Source organism: Aegilops tauschii, chromosome 1, assembly GCF_002575655.3.
Source record: "Aegilops tauschii subsp. strangulata cultivar AL8/78 chromosome 1, Aet v6.0, whole genome shotgun sequence".
NCBI lineage: Eukaryota > Viridiplantae > Streptophyta > Magnoliopsida > Poales > Poaceae > Aegilops > Aegilops tauschii.
In genome coordinates this window covers 21,285,193-21,304,693 of record NC_053035.3, presented here as the reverse complement: position 1 = coordinate 21,304,693, position 19,501 = coordinate 21,285,193, and the positions used below count along the sequence as shown (strand labels likewise).

Here is a 19,501-nt window from a genome sequence, read left to right as displayed (position 1 = left end):
GATAAAATGTATTATATTTTGAGACAGAGCAAATACAAACCATAAAAAAAACCATATAAAAAAAAGAAAAACAGTCAAAGACGGACCAGTCCATACAGTTGGGCAGCGAAAGAAGAAGAAAAAGGGACCGGACCAACGACCTGAGCATACCCTTCTTTTTTCTTGTTTTTTTCCTGAGATTAACCTGAGCAGAGACTCATGTTTTTTTTTAGGCAAAACAGTGACCGGAGCAACAACCTGATTTATGGGCTGGCCCAAATGCACGGACGCCATAGGCACACATGAAATCAAAAAATATTACAAAATTTAAAAAAATGATGATGGATTCAAAAAAACGTTTGCAGATTGAAAAAAGTATTCATGAATTTGAAAAAATCGTGAATTCAAAAATACGGATTAATAAGATATTCAAGAATTTGCAAATTCGTGGATTCAAAAAATGTTCAGCAATTAAGATTTTTTTTAAACTGTTCACAATTTGGGAAATGTTTGTGGAATAAAAAATAATTTTGAGTTTATAAAAATGTTCATGAATTTGAGAAAATGCTCATGAATCCAAAAATAAATCGTGAATTCCAAATTTGAAAATTGTTTAAGAATTTAATAAGAAATACCTAAAAATAATTCATAATAAGGAAAAAATGTGAGGGAAAAACCAAACCAAAATGAACATAAAGAAATATAAAAAAAGGCATGTTAGGAAAGGGTTGTGTGTTTGTTGTGTATCGGTCGTGGCATCAGTCGTGGTAGCTCTCCTTCGATCCTCATCTCGTGGTAGCTCTCCTCAGGGAAGTTGGTCCATCCTAACTCATTTAGGCTGTAGTATGAGGGCAGCAACACTTAAGCTTTTTGTACTTTAGGGTATCCTAATTTTTATTTATGCAAATATAGGAGTTATAAGTTTTTATCCGCATTACTAATGCTTCATACCATTCTGCATATTTATATATTCACATCGCTCAGTTATTCAATGAAGTGTACATGTTCACTATAGCTCAGTTATTTAATGGGCACAATGCCTCACCCGCGACAAATAATCTCCTCCCCATGCCTTGTAACAAGGTTATCAGTGGTTGGAGCTTAGTCATGGAGCGCATAGGCTACTGCTCAATGGAACGAGGAGTTCATCCGAACTATTTTTATGCCTATTGACACTGACGCAATTGTGAAAATTCTTGTGTGCACTAGGAACTTGGAGGATTTCTGGGTGTGGCAGCCAGATAGGAAAAGGGCCTATTTTCGCTGAGTTCAGCATACAAACTAATAATCAAAACCATAACTCAGCGTGAGGATTGGCTAGAGGGTAGAAGTGGCGAGTCTGATAGCACAAGATAGGAGAAAGCATGATCTATTTGGAATTTTTTTGGTTCCTTCAAAGGTCAAGGTGTTCTTGTGGAGACTAGCTCACCATTCATTGCCTACCTTTGATGTGCTCCACAAAAGAAACATGTCAACTGTTGATACATGCCCGATGTGTGGTGGCGAAGATTCATGGAGGCATGCGTTGATAAGTTGCACCATGGCACGTTGCATCTGGGCTTTGTCGGACGAGGAGGTTGTTGATCATATGGCCGACAACAAGGAACCAAATGCCAAGAATTTCAACTTTGAGATGGAGGAATGTTTGAGTCAAGAGCAATTCTCACTGATGGTGGTGACACTATGGTCTATTTTGTACGTAAGAATAAAAGTGGTGTATGAAGCGATCTTCCAGAGCCCAAACCAAACACATTCCTTCAAAACCACTACATGTTGGATCATACATCGTTGCCGTAGCCGGGTCCGGTTGGTACAGCGGAAGCTAGGACCTATCCCAAGAGTTGTTGCAGTGCAGCGTTGGCTCCCCCCCCCCCCCCCCCCCCGCGCTGGAGGATCATATGAAATTGAACGTAGACGGGCAATCAATCGGCAGGGTCAGTGTGGAGCTGTAGTGGCAGTATGTAGAGATCAAAATGTCGGAAGTTGTTTTCGGGTGTATAACAAACCCAACCATACTGGAAACATATGCAGCACGAGAAGCCCTGGCATTGGCTGGTGATCTTGATCTACAAAGACTTCACATTGCATCAGGTTGTGAAGGGGTGGTGAACGACATAAAGCAAGGCTCTGGTGGTAGACATGGAGATATTATCCGGGAGATCATTGATAGAAAGGGTGCTTATAGTTCATGTAGTTTTATTCATGAACGTAGAGTTTTTAATTTTGAAGCTCATCATCTCGTCAAATTTGGTTGTAATCTAGGTATTGGGCGTCATATTTGGTTGGTATACCCCATGACCAAAACCTTGTACCGATGAACATTATTGCAAATCAAAGTGGGCAGATTTCTCAAAAGAAAAGAAAGACATGGAGCGCATAGGCTTTTCCTTTTTTTTGGGAGGGGTTGCGTGGGCTTTTCCTACTTGATACCCGTTACGTTTTAAAAAAAAGTTCAGTCTACGCCTACAGGCTCCGCAAAGAAAAAAAAAAGAGTCTACACCTACAGCGACGCAACATGGGCCGACCAGGCGACCCAACACAACCGATCGTGGCGGCTTCGGCAAGGACCGCGGCGGTTGAGCGCCTTGGATGGCCGGAAGAGCAGCCTCACTCTCACCACCGATCGCCGCCACCACCTGTGGCGGTAGGCAAGCCGGTGGGTGGACTCACGTTTCTTTGGATCTTTCGGTTTGAGAACTATAGTGTATTTAACTGTTGCTTCATTTGATTGTAACTACAGTAAGGGAGGCACAACCACAGAGCCGACGGCGGCCTGCACGACGACGACTCCGATGGATTCTGCAGTCCTCCAGTTCAGGCTAGACTACGAGCAAGTCAAGCGCCTTAGCGTCGACGATGTCGTCTGCTCTGAGGCCGTCTCCGTCGGCCAACACCTGTGGAGGATCGACTGTTACCCGCGGGGACCAGAAAAGTACTCCGACAAGGACAATGGAAATTATGTTTCCCTGTACCTTAGGCACATGAGCAGCTCCAGAAGCGTACATGCAATCTTCGACGCCTTCTTGATGGACGGAAACGGCGACCCATCAGAAGCACGAAAGACGACTCGACTTCATAAGTTCGAAATCAAGGGCGACCCTTTAAGGCGTGACGACTGGGGATGTCATCGGTTCGTGGCCAGAACGGTCCTTGAGGAAAACTATGTTATTGACGGGCACATCACGTTCGTATGCACCGTCATCGTCATGCGTGATACACCTGTCACCGTGCCGCCTTCCGACATCGGGAACCAACTCGGCTGCTTACTGGATCAGCCACATGGGACGGACGTGTCGTTCACCGTTGACGGAGAGACATTCCCGGCGAACCGAGCGATTCTTGCAGCCCGCTCGCCCGTCTTCAAGGCAGAGCTTTTTGGGTCCATGGCCGAAGCTGCAATGTCATCCATCACGCTGCATGATATCAGAGTTAATTGCACGTTGGTACCACACTTGCGCACCTACTCACGAATCAGTACCACTACTCGTGCATGTCGCAGTTCAGTACCAACTCAGGGCCTAAGTGGTGCATAACGGACTGAAAGCCGTATAAGCGCGTATTGACCGCGTATCCGACAGGTCGGGCCCACATGTCAGGTGACACGCTGGCCGAATCGGCGCGTGGACGGGTCGCTGACTAGGACGAGGCCGACGCGGTCGGTTATACTCCATGGGCTCGGTCGGTTACATGGGCTCGGTCGGACTCGCCTCACTCTCGCTCGACGCTCGACCTCACTCTCACTCTGGCTCTCCCTCCTCTCTCCGATTCGCCGCCGCCGCCGCCACCTCAACCGGCTCATCGTCGCGCCATGGAGGACGAGAGCAGCCAGGACTCAAGCGTGCAATACATGAACCTCTCCGACGACGAAGCCACGCATTTCCGGGTGAGTTGTAGAGCTAGGGTTAGGGTTGGGTTATCAGATTTGGGATTTGGGGGGATTTGATTTGATTTGGGGATTTTGTTTTCCTTTTGTTCCTGTAGATCCTTGCTAGCATTGAAGACCAAGACTACAGTGGCATTGAGACAGCACCCAGAGTTCTTTGCCATCAGCATGGCGTGGCGGCTGAGAGGCGTGTAGCATTCGAAGCATTTAACACGGGCAGGAGGTTCTTAGTCTGTCCTATGAGTGTAAGATTCTGTCCAAACTCTGTGTTAATTGTATTGTTTAATCTAGCCATGTGCATAGAATTGTTCAGTCCAGAGCACAGAATTCATGTTCTTTAATCTAGCCATGTGCTGATGCACATTGTTTAATGAGTACTCTTGTAGCATAGCTGTGATGGTCATTTTGTAGCTGTCATGGTCATTTTGTAGTTGTGCTTGGCCTGCCTGGACACACCACCACCAACCTGGAATTGTATTGTTTACTGGGTAGCTGTGAGGCTCATTTTGTAGCCATTTAGTACTACTGATGCTAATCAGTGGATTAGAAAATGTGTTGATGCTTGCCACCATGTATATTTAATTTGGCCAGTAATTTTATAATTGGTCAACAGCTTAGTTTGCAGTGCAGATAATCGTTGTTTAGCTCACAAGAGTACTCACTTTGCAAATTATTTGGTTGTTTTAGGTCAGGGAGATTCAATGTCAGAAGCTCAAAATTTAGATAGTGTTTAGTGTAAGAGGTTCATTCTTTAGTTGGCTATATTATTAAAGTTGTTTCTCAAAGATGCTTAAAGTTCATTTTTTAATTCAGTGGCTAGTCATTTAGGGTCCTACATTGTTTAAAGATGCTCAAAGTTCATTGTTTAAAGCTAGTTGCTCAAAGTTTATTTCTTAAATAATTTACCTAGGAGATTGATTTTGCACATGCTATGGTTGTTTATATTGCAGGAAGATGACAACTGTGGTATTGTTCTCTGGGTTGACCCAGAGTGGCCTCCTACATTGCAGAATGCCTTGTTGAAGCTATGGGAAATGTATCATGACAGCAAGAGTGATAGGAGGAAGGATAACCTGGAGAGTTCACTCACTATTCACCATCTCACTGAAGAAAAAAATAATCTAGAGGCCAACTATGACAAATTGGTTGAAGATGTGCACCAACTGTTGAATGCTCAAGAGGATAGGAGGGTAGATTTCAGCTATTTGCAGGCTAAGATGCAGAATGTGCATGTTTTTGATTCAGTTGTAGCTGACATGAAGACAGAGATGGGGAAGAAAGATGCAGAGATCTTCAAGCTGCAGGAGAAGTATAAAGTACTGATGAACCTGACACAATCTCAAGGCACTTGCATCAGGAACCTGAAGTTTAATCATCTAAAAGAGAAGGAAGTGCTTAGTACATCCACCAGGAACCTGCATTTCCAGGTTGATGAACTCAAAAAATCTGAGGAAAAGCTCACCCAGGAGAACACCCAGCTGCTCCTTCACATGGGAGATCTCAAGAAGGGGCATGACAAGCTCACAGCAAGGAGGGACCAGCTAAAGATTCAGATTGCTGAACTGTTGAAGTCAGAGGAGAAGAACAAGCAAAAATTGAAGGGGATCCTGGACATCTTGTCAGAATGAAGATGTACAGGAAGAGCAAGAGCAAGATCCAGATCAACATGAAGAAGAAGAATGCTGGCTTTGCTGACCTTTTGTGAAGTATGGTGTTGTTGTGAACTAAGTTATGTACTATGGATGTGTAGTTGTTGTGAACCACTATGTTGTTGCTTTAGTTGTTGTGAACCACTATGGTGTTGCTTTAGTTGTTGTGAACCACTATGTTGTTGCTGTGAACCACTATGTTAACTGTTAGTTGCTGTGAACCACTATGTTAATCAATATGTTGTTGTTGTGAACCAGTTTGTCGTGAACCAGTATGTTAACTTTTAGTTGCTGCTTGTCTTAGTTGCTTGAACTCTTTTATGAACCCCCTAAACCAAAGTTGCTTGAACTCTAAGGCATTTAGGCTCCGTCGACGTCGAGAACCCCCTAAACCTAAGTGGTTAGGCATTTAGTCTCCGTCGACGTCGAGAACCCCCTAAACCAAAGTGGTTAGGCATTGAGGCTCCGTCGACGTCGAGAACCCCCTAAACCAAAGTGGTTAGGCATTTAGTCTCCGTCGACGTCGAGAACCCCCTAAACCTAAGTGGTTAGGCATTTAGTCTCCGTCGACGTCGAGAACCCCCTAAACCAAAGTGGTTAGGCATTGAGGCTCCGTCGACGTCGAGAACCCCCTAAACCAAAGTGGTTAGGCATTTAGTCTCCGTCGACGTCGAGAACCCCCTAAACCAAAGTGGTTAGGCATTTAGTCTCTGTCGACGTCGAGAACCCCCTAAAGCTAAGTGGTTAGGCATTTAGTCTCCGTCGACGTCGAGAACCCCCTAAACCAAAGTGGTTAGGCATTGAGACTCCGTCGACGTCGAGAACCCCCTAAACCAAAGTGGTTAGGCATTTAGTCTCCGTCGACGTCGAGAACCCCCTAAACCAAAGTGGTTAGGCATTTAGTCTCCGTCGACGTCGAGAACCCCCTAAAGCTAAGTGGTTAGGCATTTAGTCTCCGTCGACGTCGAGAACCCCCTAAACCAAAGTGGTTAGGCATTTAGTCTCCGTCGACGTCGAGAACCCCCTAAACCTAAGTGGTTAGGCATTTAGTCTCCGTCGACGTCGAGAACCCCCTAAACCTAAGTGGTTAGGCATTTAGTCTCCGTCGACGTCGAGAACCCCCTAAACCAAAGTGGTTAGGCATTTAGGCTCCGTCGACGTCGAGAACCCCCTAAACCTAAGTGGTTAGGCATTTAGTCTCCGTCGACGTCGAGAACCCCCTAAACCAAAGTGGTTAGGCATCTAGTCTCCGTCGACGTCGAGAACCCCCTAAACCTAAGTGGTTAGGCATTTAGTCTCCGTCGACGTCGACAACCCCCTAAACCAAAGTGGTTAGGCATTTAGGCTCCGTCGACGTCGAGAACCCCCTAAACCTAAGTGGTTAGGCATTTAGTCTCCGTCGACGTCGAGAACCCCCTAAACCAAAGTGGTTAGGCATTTAGGCTCCGTCGATGTCGAGAACCCCCTAAACCTAAGTGGTTAGGCATTTAGTCTCCGTCGACGTCGAGAACCCCCTAACATTGCCAATAACACTAATCACCAAATTGATAGCATAACATTGCCCATAACACTAAGATAGTTGATAGCAATTCAGTACACTCAAACATAATCATCCAACCAGTTTGACTTGTAGGTTCAGTACAATCAAACCTAAGCATCAAACCATGGTTCAGGACACAAAACATTGATCAGTACCATAGTTTTGAGAAACAACAACTCATTACAACACTCATCTGTTACCACTAGGAGAAAACCAGGTCATCCAACCAGTGTGACTTCTTGGGGCAGAAGATGTAGAAGGAGTTGCATATCTTGGGGCAGTGAATGGCCTTGCACCACTAGTTGATGGCTGTGAACTTGCACCAGACCTTGCTCCAGATCTTGCACCAGGCCTTGCACCAGACCTTGCTCCAGAGCTTGCACCAATCCTTGCAGGTGGAGGCTGTGATCTTGGTGCAAGCTGGGATCTTGCAGGTGGAGGCTGCTGCTGGGATCTTGCAGGTGGAGGCTGCTGCTGGGATCTTGCAAGTGGAGGCTGCTGCTGTGATCTTGCAGGTGGGGGCTGTGATCTTGCAGGTGTAGGTTGCTGCTGTGATCTTGCAGGTGGGGGCTGTGATCTTCCAGGTGTAGGTTGCTGCTGTGATCTTGCAGGTGTAGGTTGCTGCTGTGACCTCTTGGTCTTGCAAAAAGGAGTGAGATTGGTATTAGTAGACAACATTAAAATATTAACAAATGCACTAGTCAACTAATACAAAAGAAGTGAGATTTGGTATTACCACATGCTTGTTTTTCCTCATAGCCAAATCTGGTTTCAATTGTTTCAGGCAGTTGGTGTATCTATGGCCTTGGAGACCACAATTAGAGCATGTTATTGTGGCCATTCTACTGTTGTCCTTTGGCTTTGGCACTTCAAACTTGCCCTTGATCCTCTTCTCTTGCTTTCTTCCTCTCCTAACATGAAATTCTGGTGGCTCTATGTCTGGTCCAGGTGTCCTTATCCAGTCATGTTCACCAGGAACAGGAAAGATCATAGGTTCATATGCTGCCACATAAAATGGTTTTCTGAAGAATTTACAAACAAAGTCCTCTGGAAACCTCTTGGCCTTGTTAATTGCTGAAATTGCATGGTTGCATGGTAGGCCACTGAGGTCCCATTTTCTGCAACCACATGTATGATTATCCAAGTTCACAGGGTGTGTTTGCTGCCCACTGGTCACTTGCCATAAATTAACACCAGCTTGAATGGGTTTGCAGTATCTAGCCCTCTCCTTTTCCAGCTCTAGCTTCTCAGCATAGTGTGGTGTGATCTCCCAGAAAGCTGCCTTTCCTCTCTCTCTTTTCTCATGCCACCTCACCATTTGCTTGTCCTTAATACCATCAACCATAGTCCTAATAGGCTTTTTCCTAAAATCAAGGATATACTTGTTGAACACCTCAGATAGGTTGTTAACAACCAAATCTGTCTTGCAGTTAGTGTCAAAAGCATGCCTTGCCCATGTTTTCTTAGGAATTGCATTAAGCCAGATCCAAGCATCCTCACACTCATTTCTCAAATCATTCATAGCAATATTAAACTTATATTCATTGTAAGCATAACTGGCATTATCCATGCATTTCTTTAGATCTTCCCCCCTAAAACCAGCATTCTGGAAATTTGCATATAAGTGTCTAAGACAATATCTCTGGTGGCAGTTTGGAAATACTCTATTCACTGCATTGAGTAGCCCCTGTTGAAATTACAACAGCAAACTAAGCTACTGACTACAGATATAGTTGAAAAAAAAACCCTAAGCAACTGAAATCACACAGCAAACTAAGTACTTACCTTCTGTCTATCTGACATGATAGTATAAGGACCAAATTCGCCAACTTCTCCTCCTAGACATATCTTGAGTTGGTGCAGAAACCAGCACCAATTTGTTGTATCCTCCTGACCAACAATGGCAAATGCAATTGGATAAATGTTGTTATTGCCATCTCTGCCAGTGGCAGCAAGGATCTGTGCACCTGTGGTCAGCTTAATAAAGCATCCATCAACACCTGTTTTGCAAAAAAAAGAACCAATTAAGTCAGTACATAGCAAAGAAACTACAGCAAAGGTGTAATCATGTACATAGCAATGGACTAAAGCAAAGAAACAACTAACTAACCAATGAAAGGTCTGCATCCATTGAGAAATCCCTCCCTTGCTCCATTTAAGCAGAAAAACATTGCATGAAACCTTGGCCCTGGATGTGGTATTTTTTTGGTTGCTTTAGGAACTAGAGTTGTAACTACAACCCTACTTCCAGGGTTTGTCTGCATTATGGTTGCTGCATAGTCCCTTAACCTGGGATACTGCTTCTTGTGCTCTCCTAAGACAGATTCCACAGCTAAGTTTTTGGCCCTATAGGCCATGTGCTTAGGAACCTCAACACCATACTTCTCATTGCAGGCATCAATCAGAGTTTGTATGCTAGTGGTTGGATCAGACCTGAACAATGACTCATATGTCTTTGCAAGCCACTTTGCACTAACCCTGGAAGACTCTGTAGTGGTAGGGCAAGTGTGCTCCATGTTCATTTTTTTATAGCAAAAGTCTTTTCACCTTTGATCACAGCAGAAACAATGTGGAACTGACAGTGCTCATTTCTACAACATGCAATGATCCTTTGGTCAGAGTTTCTATGATATCTGAAATCTCTTGCCTGTGAAATGTGCAAGCTCAACAGAGCATCTCTGAATTGCTGCTGATTTGTGAAGCACATGTACTTACATAATTGCTGGTGTGGGTGCTCCATTTTTTCATTGAACCATATCCTAGGTTTTCTTTTCTGTGCCCTACTCTTCTTGCTTTTCTTTAGGACAAATTGCAGTGGCTCATGCCCATCATCTTCACTATCCATCAGCCAACCAGTTTCTTCTTCATCTGATGAAGGAATGAAATCTTTCTTCACCTCCTTTAAAACACTAGAATGTGTTCTAGTGGTGGGGCACCTCCTAATTGGCAGCTTCTGTCTCTTCTTTGGAGGTTCTACCTGCAAAGGTTGAGCTAACTCCACATTCAAGCTCTCCTCCCTCTCTTCATCCCCACTCTCTTCCTCCTCCTTCTCAAACAGATCCTCAACCTCAGTGTCACCCTCATAATGCAGTTGTTCCTCCTCTTCTGACTCATCATCTGAATATTCATCTTGATCATCTGCTAGTTGTTCCTCATCAGCTTGTCTCTTTCCATCTATTATCTCTGTGTCTTGAGAAATCCTGTACTTCTCCAAGTAGTTGTCACTGTCATATGCCCCTTCTGGATTATCACTACTGTAATATCCCTCCTCCAACAAAACTTCATCCTCCATCACAGAATTCAGCTTTTGTTTACCTAGATTTTTGCTCTCTTGTGTGCAAAAACCACTAGCTTCAACATTGGTACTACTACTGCACTGACTATTAAAAACAACCCCTTGGTCATCAACAGCAAGCACAGCTGGCTCATTGAAATCATACACAACTGGTGGTGCATAAAGAATGGTCTGTAATTCAGCATTTCTCTGAATTGCAGCACTGTCAGTGGCTGTTGCTCTAACTAACAGATTCAAAACTAAAGTATGCTCATGCTGCTTCTTAATTTGCTGCAATTTAATGTTTGTGTCAATCAAGTCTAGGCCATGCTCTCTCTGCTCTCCTATGCATGTGTTCTCCATGTGATACAATTCATCAGAGAATGTAAATCCTTGTGTATGCAACAATGCATACAGATTGAGAAAAGTGACATCAGAACTGCATATCTTCCTATCCAAATTATGTAGGGCATCAAAGTGAATCCTAACATCCCAGATAGCCTCCTCCACACTACAAGTGCCAGCAAATTTGGACATTTTCATTAACACTAACCCTAGCCCCAAATTGGAAGAAAGAACAGAGGAGAGGGAGGAGGACTTACAGCACCCCACCACATCCATGGGTCCAGTGATGGTTCGTCAAAGGGTTGGCGACCCAGATCTCTGCCATCCGCAGGCGCTGCTTCATGGTCAGCGGGGCCTCCTCCATTTCTTCCTCGCCGCTCGAGTAGTACGACGAACTGTCGCCGTTGCCCTCGGCCAATCCTGGGTGCGCATCGGCCCCGAGGCCAGGAAGATCTCCGTACCCGCCCACACCGCCACCGCTGCTCGAGCCGCCGCCTACACCGCCGCCGCCCGGGTTCGCCGTCGCCATTGACACAGAGGAGCATGGGGAGGAGAGGGAGAGGGGAACGAGAGTTAGCGTTCGAACCGGCGGCTCAGTTCGACCTAGCCCGTTAGGTCGGCCTCGTTCTAGTCAGCGACCCGTCCACGCGCCGATTCGGCCAGCGTGTCACCTGACATGTGGGCCCGACCTGTCGGATACGCGGTCAATACGCGCTTATACGGCTTTCAGTCCGTTATGCACCACTTAGGCCCTGAGTTGGTACTGAACTGCGACATGCACGAGTAGTGGTACTGATTCGTGAGTAGGTGCGCAAGTGTGGTACCAACGTGCAATTAACTCATGATATCACACCCGCTACATTCAAACATATGCTTCGGTTCATATACACGGATGAGTTTCCTACTACCACACAGGATAACCCATCCAATGACGTATTGTTTGATTTACTTGCCTCTGCAGATCGGTACGCACTAGACCGGCTAAAGCTTATGTGTGTCCAAAAGTTATGGGATAATGTGTCGATGGATACAGTTACAGATATTCAAGCTTGCGCTGAGATGTACAATTGCCCAGAGTTGAAGGACAAGTGCGTTGACTTTATTGCTAGAAAGAAAGGATCCAAGAAGCAGCTGGAGGAGTCTTCGTCGGGCTAGCTAGGGCACAAACTTCATGGATTATTATATATAGTTGGTGAGTTTAGACTTTAGAGAGAGTGTTGGAACATATATACTGGAGTATTTTATATTGGTGCATATTCATCTGGGATTCTATTTGTGCTTTGACAAGAATTAGGGTTTTCTTGTGTTTAACAATTACCTTCACATTTATACAATAATCAGTGTTTTTCTTAGAAAGGGTGCATCGACGGGGATTTACTGTGTTTTTTTGTTGCTAAATTTTTGTACTAGATATGGTTTCTAGTTTGTTAGTCCTGAGCGTTCATGTGTGCACCTATCTTACTTATGCACGTCCACTGGTTTAGGATGATCCTTGATGGCACTGATGTACAAAAAAAGTGATTAGACAAATGTCTTCTGCAACAATTGACTATTCAGGATAATCCTAGTAGAAGGTATATTTACAAAAACAACTAGACAATCCTCTCTTCTTCAACAGTTGACAAAACACACGCCAAGCTTCTATCATAAAATATGCTCGGTACCCAACCACCAACATACTTCAATATGATGATGAGGTAGGATCTTCAACGTGAGAATCATCAGCTATCCTTTCTAATGGCTTAATATTGCCAGCTTCAGAAAGGGTGCGACTGGAAAGGCTATCGTCACAACTGAGCAAGAGCAGAAGAGGATACTGACGCATTTGCATGTTGTATGATACTATAAGGAACCACTCCTTGGTTACCAAAATCGATGTAGAATACTTCAAATTTGTCATCTACGGATCCGACGGCTCCTCGGGGTCCAAATAACCTGCAAGAGTTATAATGGAAATGCTCCTTTAGGATATTGTACCATTTCATTATCTGTGAAAATCTATAACTAAGTTGTCATAAGAGCAAATGTAAGCATGGAACATTGCACTGAAACGGGACACACTACAAAATCTCGTCTATTTTGCGATGTTTCACTTGTGTCACGCAAAACTGTTTTTCGTCACGGAAAATGTCCTGTTTACGTTTTCTAGGCATCACTCTCACCATCACTGAAGCGTCGTCATAAAAAATAAAATCTTGACGAACCAAAAAAATATCCCTATTGGCCATTTTCGGTGACGGCCCGGAATGTCTCCTTTGATAGGCCAATCTGTCGCCTAAGATAGTTTTTGGTGACGATAATCTGTCACCAGTGATCGGTCCGCGGGTTTCACCTGTCAAAGATTCTGACAAGCGGGGCCAACAATTGCTGACGTGGCTGCTTTCATGTGGGTCCGTCGTGGGTTTTATCGCCGACGGTCCCATCAGTACTAAGCCGACGCCAGTTTTGACTGGTAAATGCTGCTGACATATGGGCCCAAAAGTTGCCGACCTGCCTGCTTACATATGGGGCCAGACAAGGGTGACAGCATGCATTTCCATCACGATTACCGCCGCACGTAGAAAAAAGCTTTAATTCATATATTATTAAATTTTCCTGTTAAAATTTGTATTTAATTTGAAATTTCAGGAAATAGATTCAAAATTTGAATCGATGGAATATGAGAATTCAAACATTGGCAGTAGATCTTCATTTCAAGTGAAACCTGATATTTTACAAGGAGAATTGTAGGATAGTCTCGGACATTACAAAGTAGACAAAGAAAAATTAAGTTGACTAAGCATGAGGCAATGTGCGTTCTCAGACGTTATCTTCTGATGACTTCGTGAACTTCATTAACAGGGCAGGGTTTGAGAGAGAATACAATAACAAAACATAGAAATGCACAACCTAGAAATATGTAGAAGCATTCATCAAATAAGTAGTACAAAAGTCACTATCACGATCTCACCGAAACCATATGAAGCAATACCAAAGTTTTGCTTACGGACTTCCGGTGAAACAGTTTATTCCAACTTTGGTACTGCTCTAGAGATTATAGCTCCAAATTTTACTTGAATTGGAGCGACGAGCCCTTCTTGAAGATGTCTTGGAGCCTTGCACCCCTTGTCATTTCACATGTCGCTCGACAATGGAATATGATCCAGAATAGTAGGGTTTATACAACGTGTACATGATGGGCTGCATGAAAGAGCTCATTATGTAGAGAACTTGGTGAAGTTGCTGAGCAAAGAAAAGACATGAAATTAATTCAACGCGGGGGGGGGGGGGGGGGGGGGGTTATTACCAAAGTTTTGCTTACGGACTTCCAGTGAAGCAAGATACTGCTCTAGAGATTATAGCTCCAAATTTAACTTGAATTGGAGCGACAAGCCCTTCTTGAAAATGTCTTGGATCCTTGCATCCCTTGTCATTTCACATGTCGCTCGACAATGGACTATGAACCAGAATAATAGGGTTATACAACGTGTGCACGATGGGCTACACGAAAGAGATCTTATGTAGAGAACTCGGTGAAGTTGCTGACCAAAGAAAAGACATGAAATTAGTTAAGGGGGTGGGGGAGGAGGAGGGGGTGAAGGCGGCCGGCCGTGAATATCCACGAGAGCGCACGCGCTATTGTGTGGGTGTGGTGTGTGTACATGTAGCATACTTCCTCCTAGTGCCTCAACTAGGTAGACCATTGGAGATCACCTTATATGTTGGTCACAAGCCTCTTCTCTCGGCGTGGTGGTACTACACTTTTAGCCACCTCAGGACCAAGGCCTGACTAGCAGGTGAGACCATATGGGCCAAGACTGCTGTTCCATTTAACTCTGCTTTCTCTTAGAAACAATATGGTGTGGCGAGTGCGAGAGAACGTCGTACCCTTCCTAGGGTGACGGCTGCGTGTTATATAGAGCGGGGCGCGACTTCCCGTATAGCGTACAGAGGAGAGATTATATTGTTAGGATCCTTAACTTGAGACCCAAGGGATAGACTAGAGAGATAGAGATAGTTACAAGAGATAAGAGGAAATCATAACTACCCTAGTCTAAGGTGCGGTGTAGACGACCTCCTGGTTGAACCGGACCTGTGTACGCATCACCTGTCGCTTAACACCCTCCCTTAATCACAACTGTATCAAGTTGAGATTACTCTTGAATTCTTCAAAATTTCTTGTGGGCAACGCTTTGGTAAAGCCATTTGCAACTTGGTCTTGTGAATGAACAAATCTGATTTCCAATTGTCTGTTTGCAACTCTTTCTCTGACAAAGTGGAAATCTATCTCAATATGCTTTGTTCTTGCATGGAACACTGGGTTAGCAGATAGGTAGGTAGCACCCAAGTTGTCACACCACAAACATGGAACTTTGGTATGCTTCACACCAAGTTCTCTTAACATAGACTGAACCCAGATAATTTATGCTGTAGCATTTGCTAATGCTTTATACTCTGCTTCAGTGCTTGACCTAGATACAGTAGCCTGTTTCTTAGCACACCATGATATCAAGTTTGGTCCGAAGAACACTGCAAAACCACCAGTGAATCGTCTATCATCCACACATCCTGCCCAATCAGAATCAGAAAATGCACTGACAAGATTGGATGATGACTTGCTGAAAAAGAGACCAAGCTTCATAGTATGTTTAACATATCTCACAATGCGCTTTGCAGCAGTCCAGTGAACTGTGGTGGGTGCATGAAGAAACTGGCATACCTTGTTGACAAAGACAAATCAGGTCTAGTTAAGGTTAAATACTGAAGAGCCCCAACTAAACTTCTGTATCTAGTACTATCTTCTTGATTCAAGAGAACTCCCTCTTCAAGTGATAATTTTTCTGTACTTGAGAGGGGGGTCAACGATGGTTTGCATCCTTGTAAACCAACTCTTCTTACCAGGTCAGCAGCATCTTTTTCTTGAGATAGATGGAGACCATCTTCATGTTTCTTTACCTCAATACCTAGAAAGTAATGCAGGTCTCCCAAGTCCTTGAGAGCAAACTCAGCGTTTAAGTCTTTTAACAGCCCTGTCACTGCTTCATCTGATGAACTTGTAACAATGATATCATCCACATAAATCAACACAAATATTGATGTATTTGACTTATTGTAAATAAACAGAGATGTGTCAGACTTGGAAGGAGTAAAACCAAGTGCTTGCAATTTCTGACTCAGACGTGAGTACCACGCTCTGGGAGCCTGCTTTAGTCCATATAGAGCTTTATCAAGCTTGCACACATAGGAAGGCTTACTCTTGTTTTCAAACCCAGGAGGCTGTTTCATGTATACTTCCTCTTCCAGAACGCCATGAAGAAACGCATTCTTGACATCCAGTTGTCTAAGACTCCATCCCCTGGATACAGCAATAGACAGCACAAGGCGAATAGTTGCAGCTTTAACAACAGGACTAAATGTGTCCTCATAGTCAATACCATACCGCTGTTTGAAGCCATTTGCAACCAACCTGGCCTTGTAGCGATCTATAGTTCCATCAGACTTTCTCTTTATTCTGTAAACCCACTTGCAATCAATTAAATTTTTACCTCGTCGTGGGGGAACTAAATGCCATGTTCTGTTTTTCTGAAGTGCCATGTATTCTTCTTCCATGGCCTTTTTCCACTTTTCATCACTAAGTGCCTCATCAAGAGTGTCTGGCTCACCTGTAGAACAAGCTAGGCCAAATTTGGTTATTTGCTTATAGTTAGAGGTTTAATTACCCCTCTTTGCAACCTTGTACGCGAAGGAACAGGAGGAGCCGCACGGTTGCCCTCCGCAGATGATCCAGCCTCTGGACAAAGCGATCCCGAGGCGGATACCCCTGGCGCCCCCGACGCGGTTTCTAGAGCAGCAGGATTTTCTGCGGCACCATCGGTCGGTGTGGTCGTGTCGGGCGAAGCAGAAGATCCCGACCCATGCATGCGGTCTGCGCCAGACCCATCATGACACAATGATTGCACGGGCCCGGCAGAATCCACGTCGGATCGCGCGTCCGCGGCAGGACTGGCGGCAGGATCGGCACCGGATCCCGTGCCTGCATCAGTTTCCGCGCCTGGAGGCCCACCTGGCTGGCGGCGCACGTAGTGGTGGGGTTCGCCCGCTGGCCAGCGAGGCGGAGGCTGGCATGTGTCGCCAGCTGGTTGGCGCGGAGCGGATGGCGCGCCTAGTCCAGTTTGAGCCGCCCGCGTGGCAGTTGCTGGCTGGCTGCTACCGCGCCCGGCGGTTGGAGCAGAACCCGACGCGCTGACGCCCTGCTGCGGCACAGATCCCGTGGGGGATTCGCTGGCGCGCTGCTGGGGCACCGATCCCGAGCCGGATATGTCCCCCGTTCGGTGGCACATGAAATATTGCTCGTTTGGAGCGTATTGTGCACCGTTTTGAGTATTTCCTTCGCCATTTTTTTCAGCGTTTGCATCTGCATCAGTACAAGACTCAAAAGCAAGGTTATGAGGATTAGTCAATAGTTGATCATCACAATCATTTCCCCCTTGATGAACACCGGTGAGACTAGACGGTAGGAGAAGTATTTCTTGACGTAGGAGAGCTCCGGCATTGGGGTGAAGATTTGCGAAGGGAAATTTTGTTTCATCAAACACTACATCTCGGGAGATATAGACACGACCCGTGGGAATGTCAAGGCACTTAACGCCCTTGTGTTGGGCACTATAACCAATGAATGCACACTGTTTGGATCTAAGCATGAGTTTGCGATCATTGTAGGGGCGAAGATTTGGCCAGCAGGCGCATCCAAACACACGAAGTGACGTGTAGTCTGGTTTGGTGTGAAGGAGCCTTTCCATGGGAGTTTCATTGTTAATCACACGACTAGGTAGCATATTTATAATGTGGACAGCAGTGAGGAAAGCCTCGTCCCAAAATTTGAGGGGCATGGAGGCCCCGGCTAGAAGGGAGAACCCAACATCAACAATATGTCGATGCTTACGCTCGGCTGACCCATTCTGTTGATGGGCATGAGGACACGAAACATGATGGGATATGCCAAGTTTCTGAAAGAATGAGTTTAGCTTCTCATATTCCCCTCCCCAATCAGATTGGAGAGCAAGAATTTTACTGTCAAATTTTCTTTCTACAAGAGCTTGGAAATTGAGAAAAACTTGGCAAACATCTGAACGTTTCTTAAGGAGATAGATCCACGTGAATTTGCTATAGTCGTCAATGAAACTCACATAATATGTATGTCTACCAACAGAGGAGGGAGCAGGCCCCCAGACATCAGAAAAAATGAGTTGTAACAGTTTGGTAGAAATACTTGTAGAAATTGGATAAGGCAATTGGTGGCTCTTGGCCCTTTGGCACGAATCACAAATTGTTTCAACATCACGATCCCCAACATATGGGAGTTTATTTTTCCTAAGCAAACGCTCAACTAAAGGGAAACTTGCATGACCTAATCGATCGTGCCACCGTGTTGAAGACACTTTGGTGGCACTAAAAGCTTGTTTATTGGATCTTCTAATCTCCGGAATCAACGGGTAAAGCCCACGAACGCATCTACCTCGATACAGCACCCTCCTCGTTGTCTGATCCTTGATCAAAAAGAAGAAGGGGTGAAATTCAAGAAAGACATGATTATCAATGGCAATGCGGTGGACAGAAAGAAGATTTTTGTTGGCACTAGGGACATGCAAGATGCGTTTGAGATGAATTTTTTTTATGAGGGGTTTTAATAATTGAGTGACCAATATGACCAATCTTCATACCTTCTCCACTAGCAGTGTGGATGTGATCTTGGCCGCGGTACTTCTCCCGCATGGTCACCTTCTCCAGCTCACCGGTGATGTGGTTTGTGGCACCGCTGTCGATGTACCAATTTGTGTCGACGCCGTAGGAAGCTTCAGCAGCCCCGGCCACCTTTTCATCTTGAGATGAATCTTCATCTTCATCAAACCGGTACCAACAGTCCTTTGCAGAGTGGCCCAGCTTACCGCAGATTTGGCAGCGGATAGTATCAGGCCGAGACTTGTTGGTGGAGCCATTAGATCGCCGGCCGCCCTTGGTGTTGGAGTAGGAGGGTCGGCCGTCGCCGCGTGCGTTGTTGTTGCCGCTGGTGTTGCCCCCGCCAGGGCCCTTGCTCTTCCCGCGAGGAGGGCCACGAGGACGAGAGCCACCGCCACGCCCGCGGGTGGCGACATTCGCCGAAGACTTAAAGCCGCCACCGGTCCCAGCCCCTTGGAAGAGGGCCACTCATTGATCGAAGTTGCTCATCTGAGCGAACAATTCGTCAAGAGTGACCGGGATGACACGAGCATCAAGGGCAGAGACCAGCGGCTGATATTCCATGTCCAGGGCGTTGATGATGTAGGAGATGAGCTCGTCGTCGTCCAGGGGTTTGCCGGCCGCCGCGAGCTCGTCAGCGAGAGATCGCATGTGTGCGAAGAAGGTGGCCACGGATTGTGTGCCCTTCTGCGCGTTTGTGAGCGCCGCCCGGATGTTGTTGACGCGGGACAGCGAGGTCGATGAGAACATCTTCGCCAGCGCCGACCAGAGCTCGTGTGCATGGGTGATCGACGTGACCTGCACGAGCACTTCCTTCGAGAGGTTATTCAGGAGATATCCCAGTACCTGTTGATCCTCCCGGATCCACACGTGGTGGAGCGGATTTGGGACGGACTCCTCCTTGCCATCCTTGTCCTTGGTGACGACGACTTTGGCCGGCTCGGGTATGCTTCCATCAACATACCCGAAGAAACCAGCACCTCGGAGCTGTGGCGTGATCTGGGTGCGCCAAAGGATGTAGTTGGTGCGGGTGAGGCGTTCGGTGATCTGGCCGGAGAGGGTTGAGTTGGAGGAGCCGGAGGAGGCCATGGTAGGAGGTTTGTGGCAATGGAGGA

At 45.7% G+C, this 19,501-nt stretch overlaps 1 protein-coding gene and 1 non-coding gene across 2 annotated transcripts; one reads left to right on the top strand and one right to left on the bottom strand.

Moving 5' to 3' along the window:
* The first annotated feature begins 2,771 nt into the window (after nucleotides 1-2,771).
* On the top strand, nucleotides 2,772-12,446 carry LOC109752855 (BTB/POZ and MATH domain-containing protein 2-like). Its single transcript, XM_073506623.1, has 2 exons — nucleotides 2,772-3,394; nucleotides 11,510-12,446. The coding sequence occupies exons 1-2, from the start codon at nucleotides 2,772-2,774 to the stop codon at nucleotides 11,823-11,825; spliced, it is 939 nt and encodes a 312-aa protein (XP_073362724.1). The 3' UTR covers nucleotides 11,826-12,446.
* Nucleotides 12,447-18,859: 6,413 nt separating this feature from the next.
* Nucleotides 18,860-18,998, bottom strand: LOC120973003 (small nucleolar RNA Z247). The gene has a single exon (XR_005767132.1). It is a non-coding gene; the product is annotated as a small nucleolar RNA Z247 (small nucleolar RNA).
* Nucleotides 18,999-19,501: the final 503 nt, after the last annotated feature.

Coding starts and splice junctions, on each gene's coding strand:
- LOC109752855 (XM_073506623.1), top strand. CDS start 2,772: ATGGATTCTGCAGTCCTCCAGTTCAGGCTAGACTACGAGCAAGTCAAG. Junction 3,395..11,509: donor GCAATGTCATCCATCACGCT/GCATGATATCAG, acceptor CGTGCAATTAAC/TCATGATATCACACCCGCTA.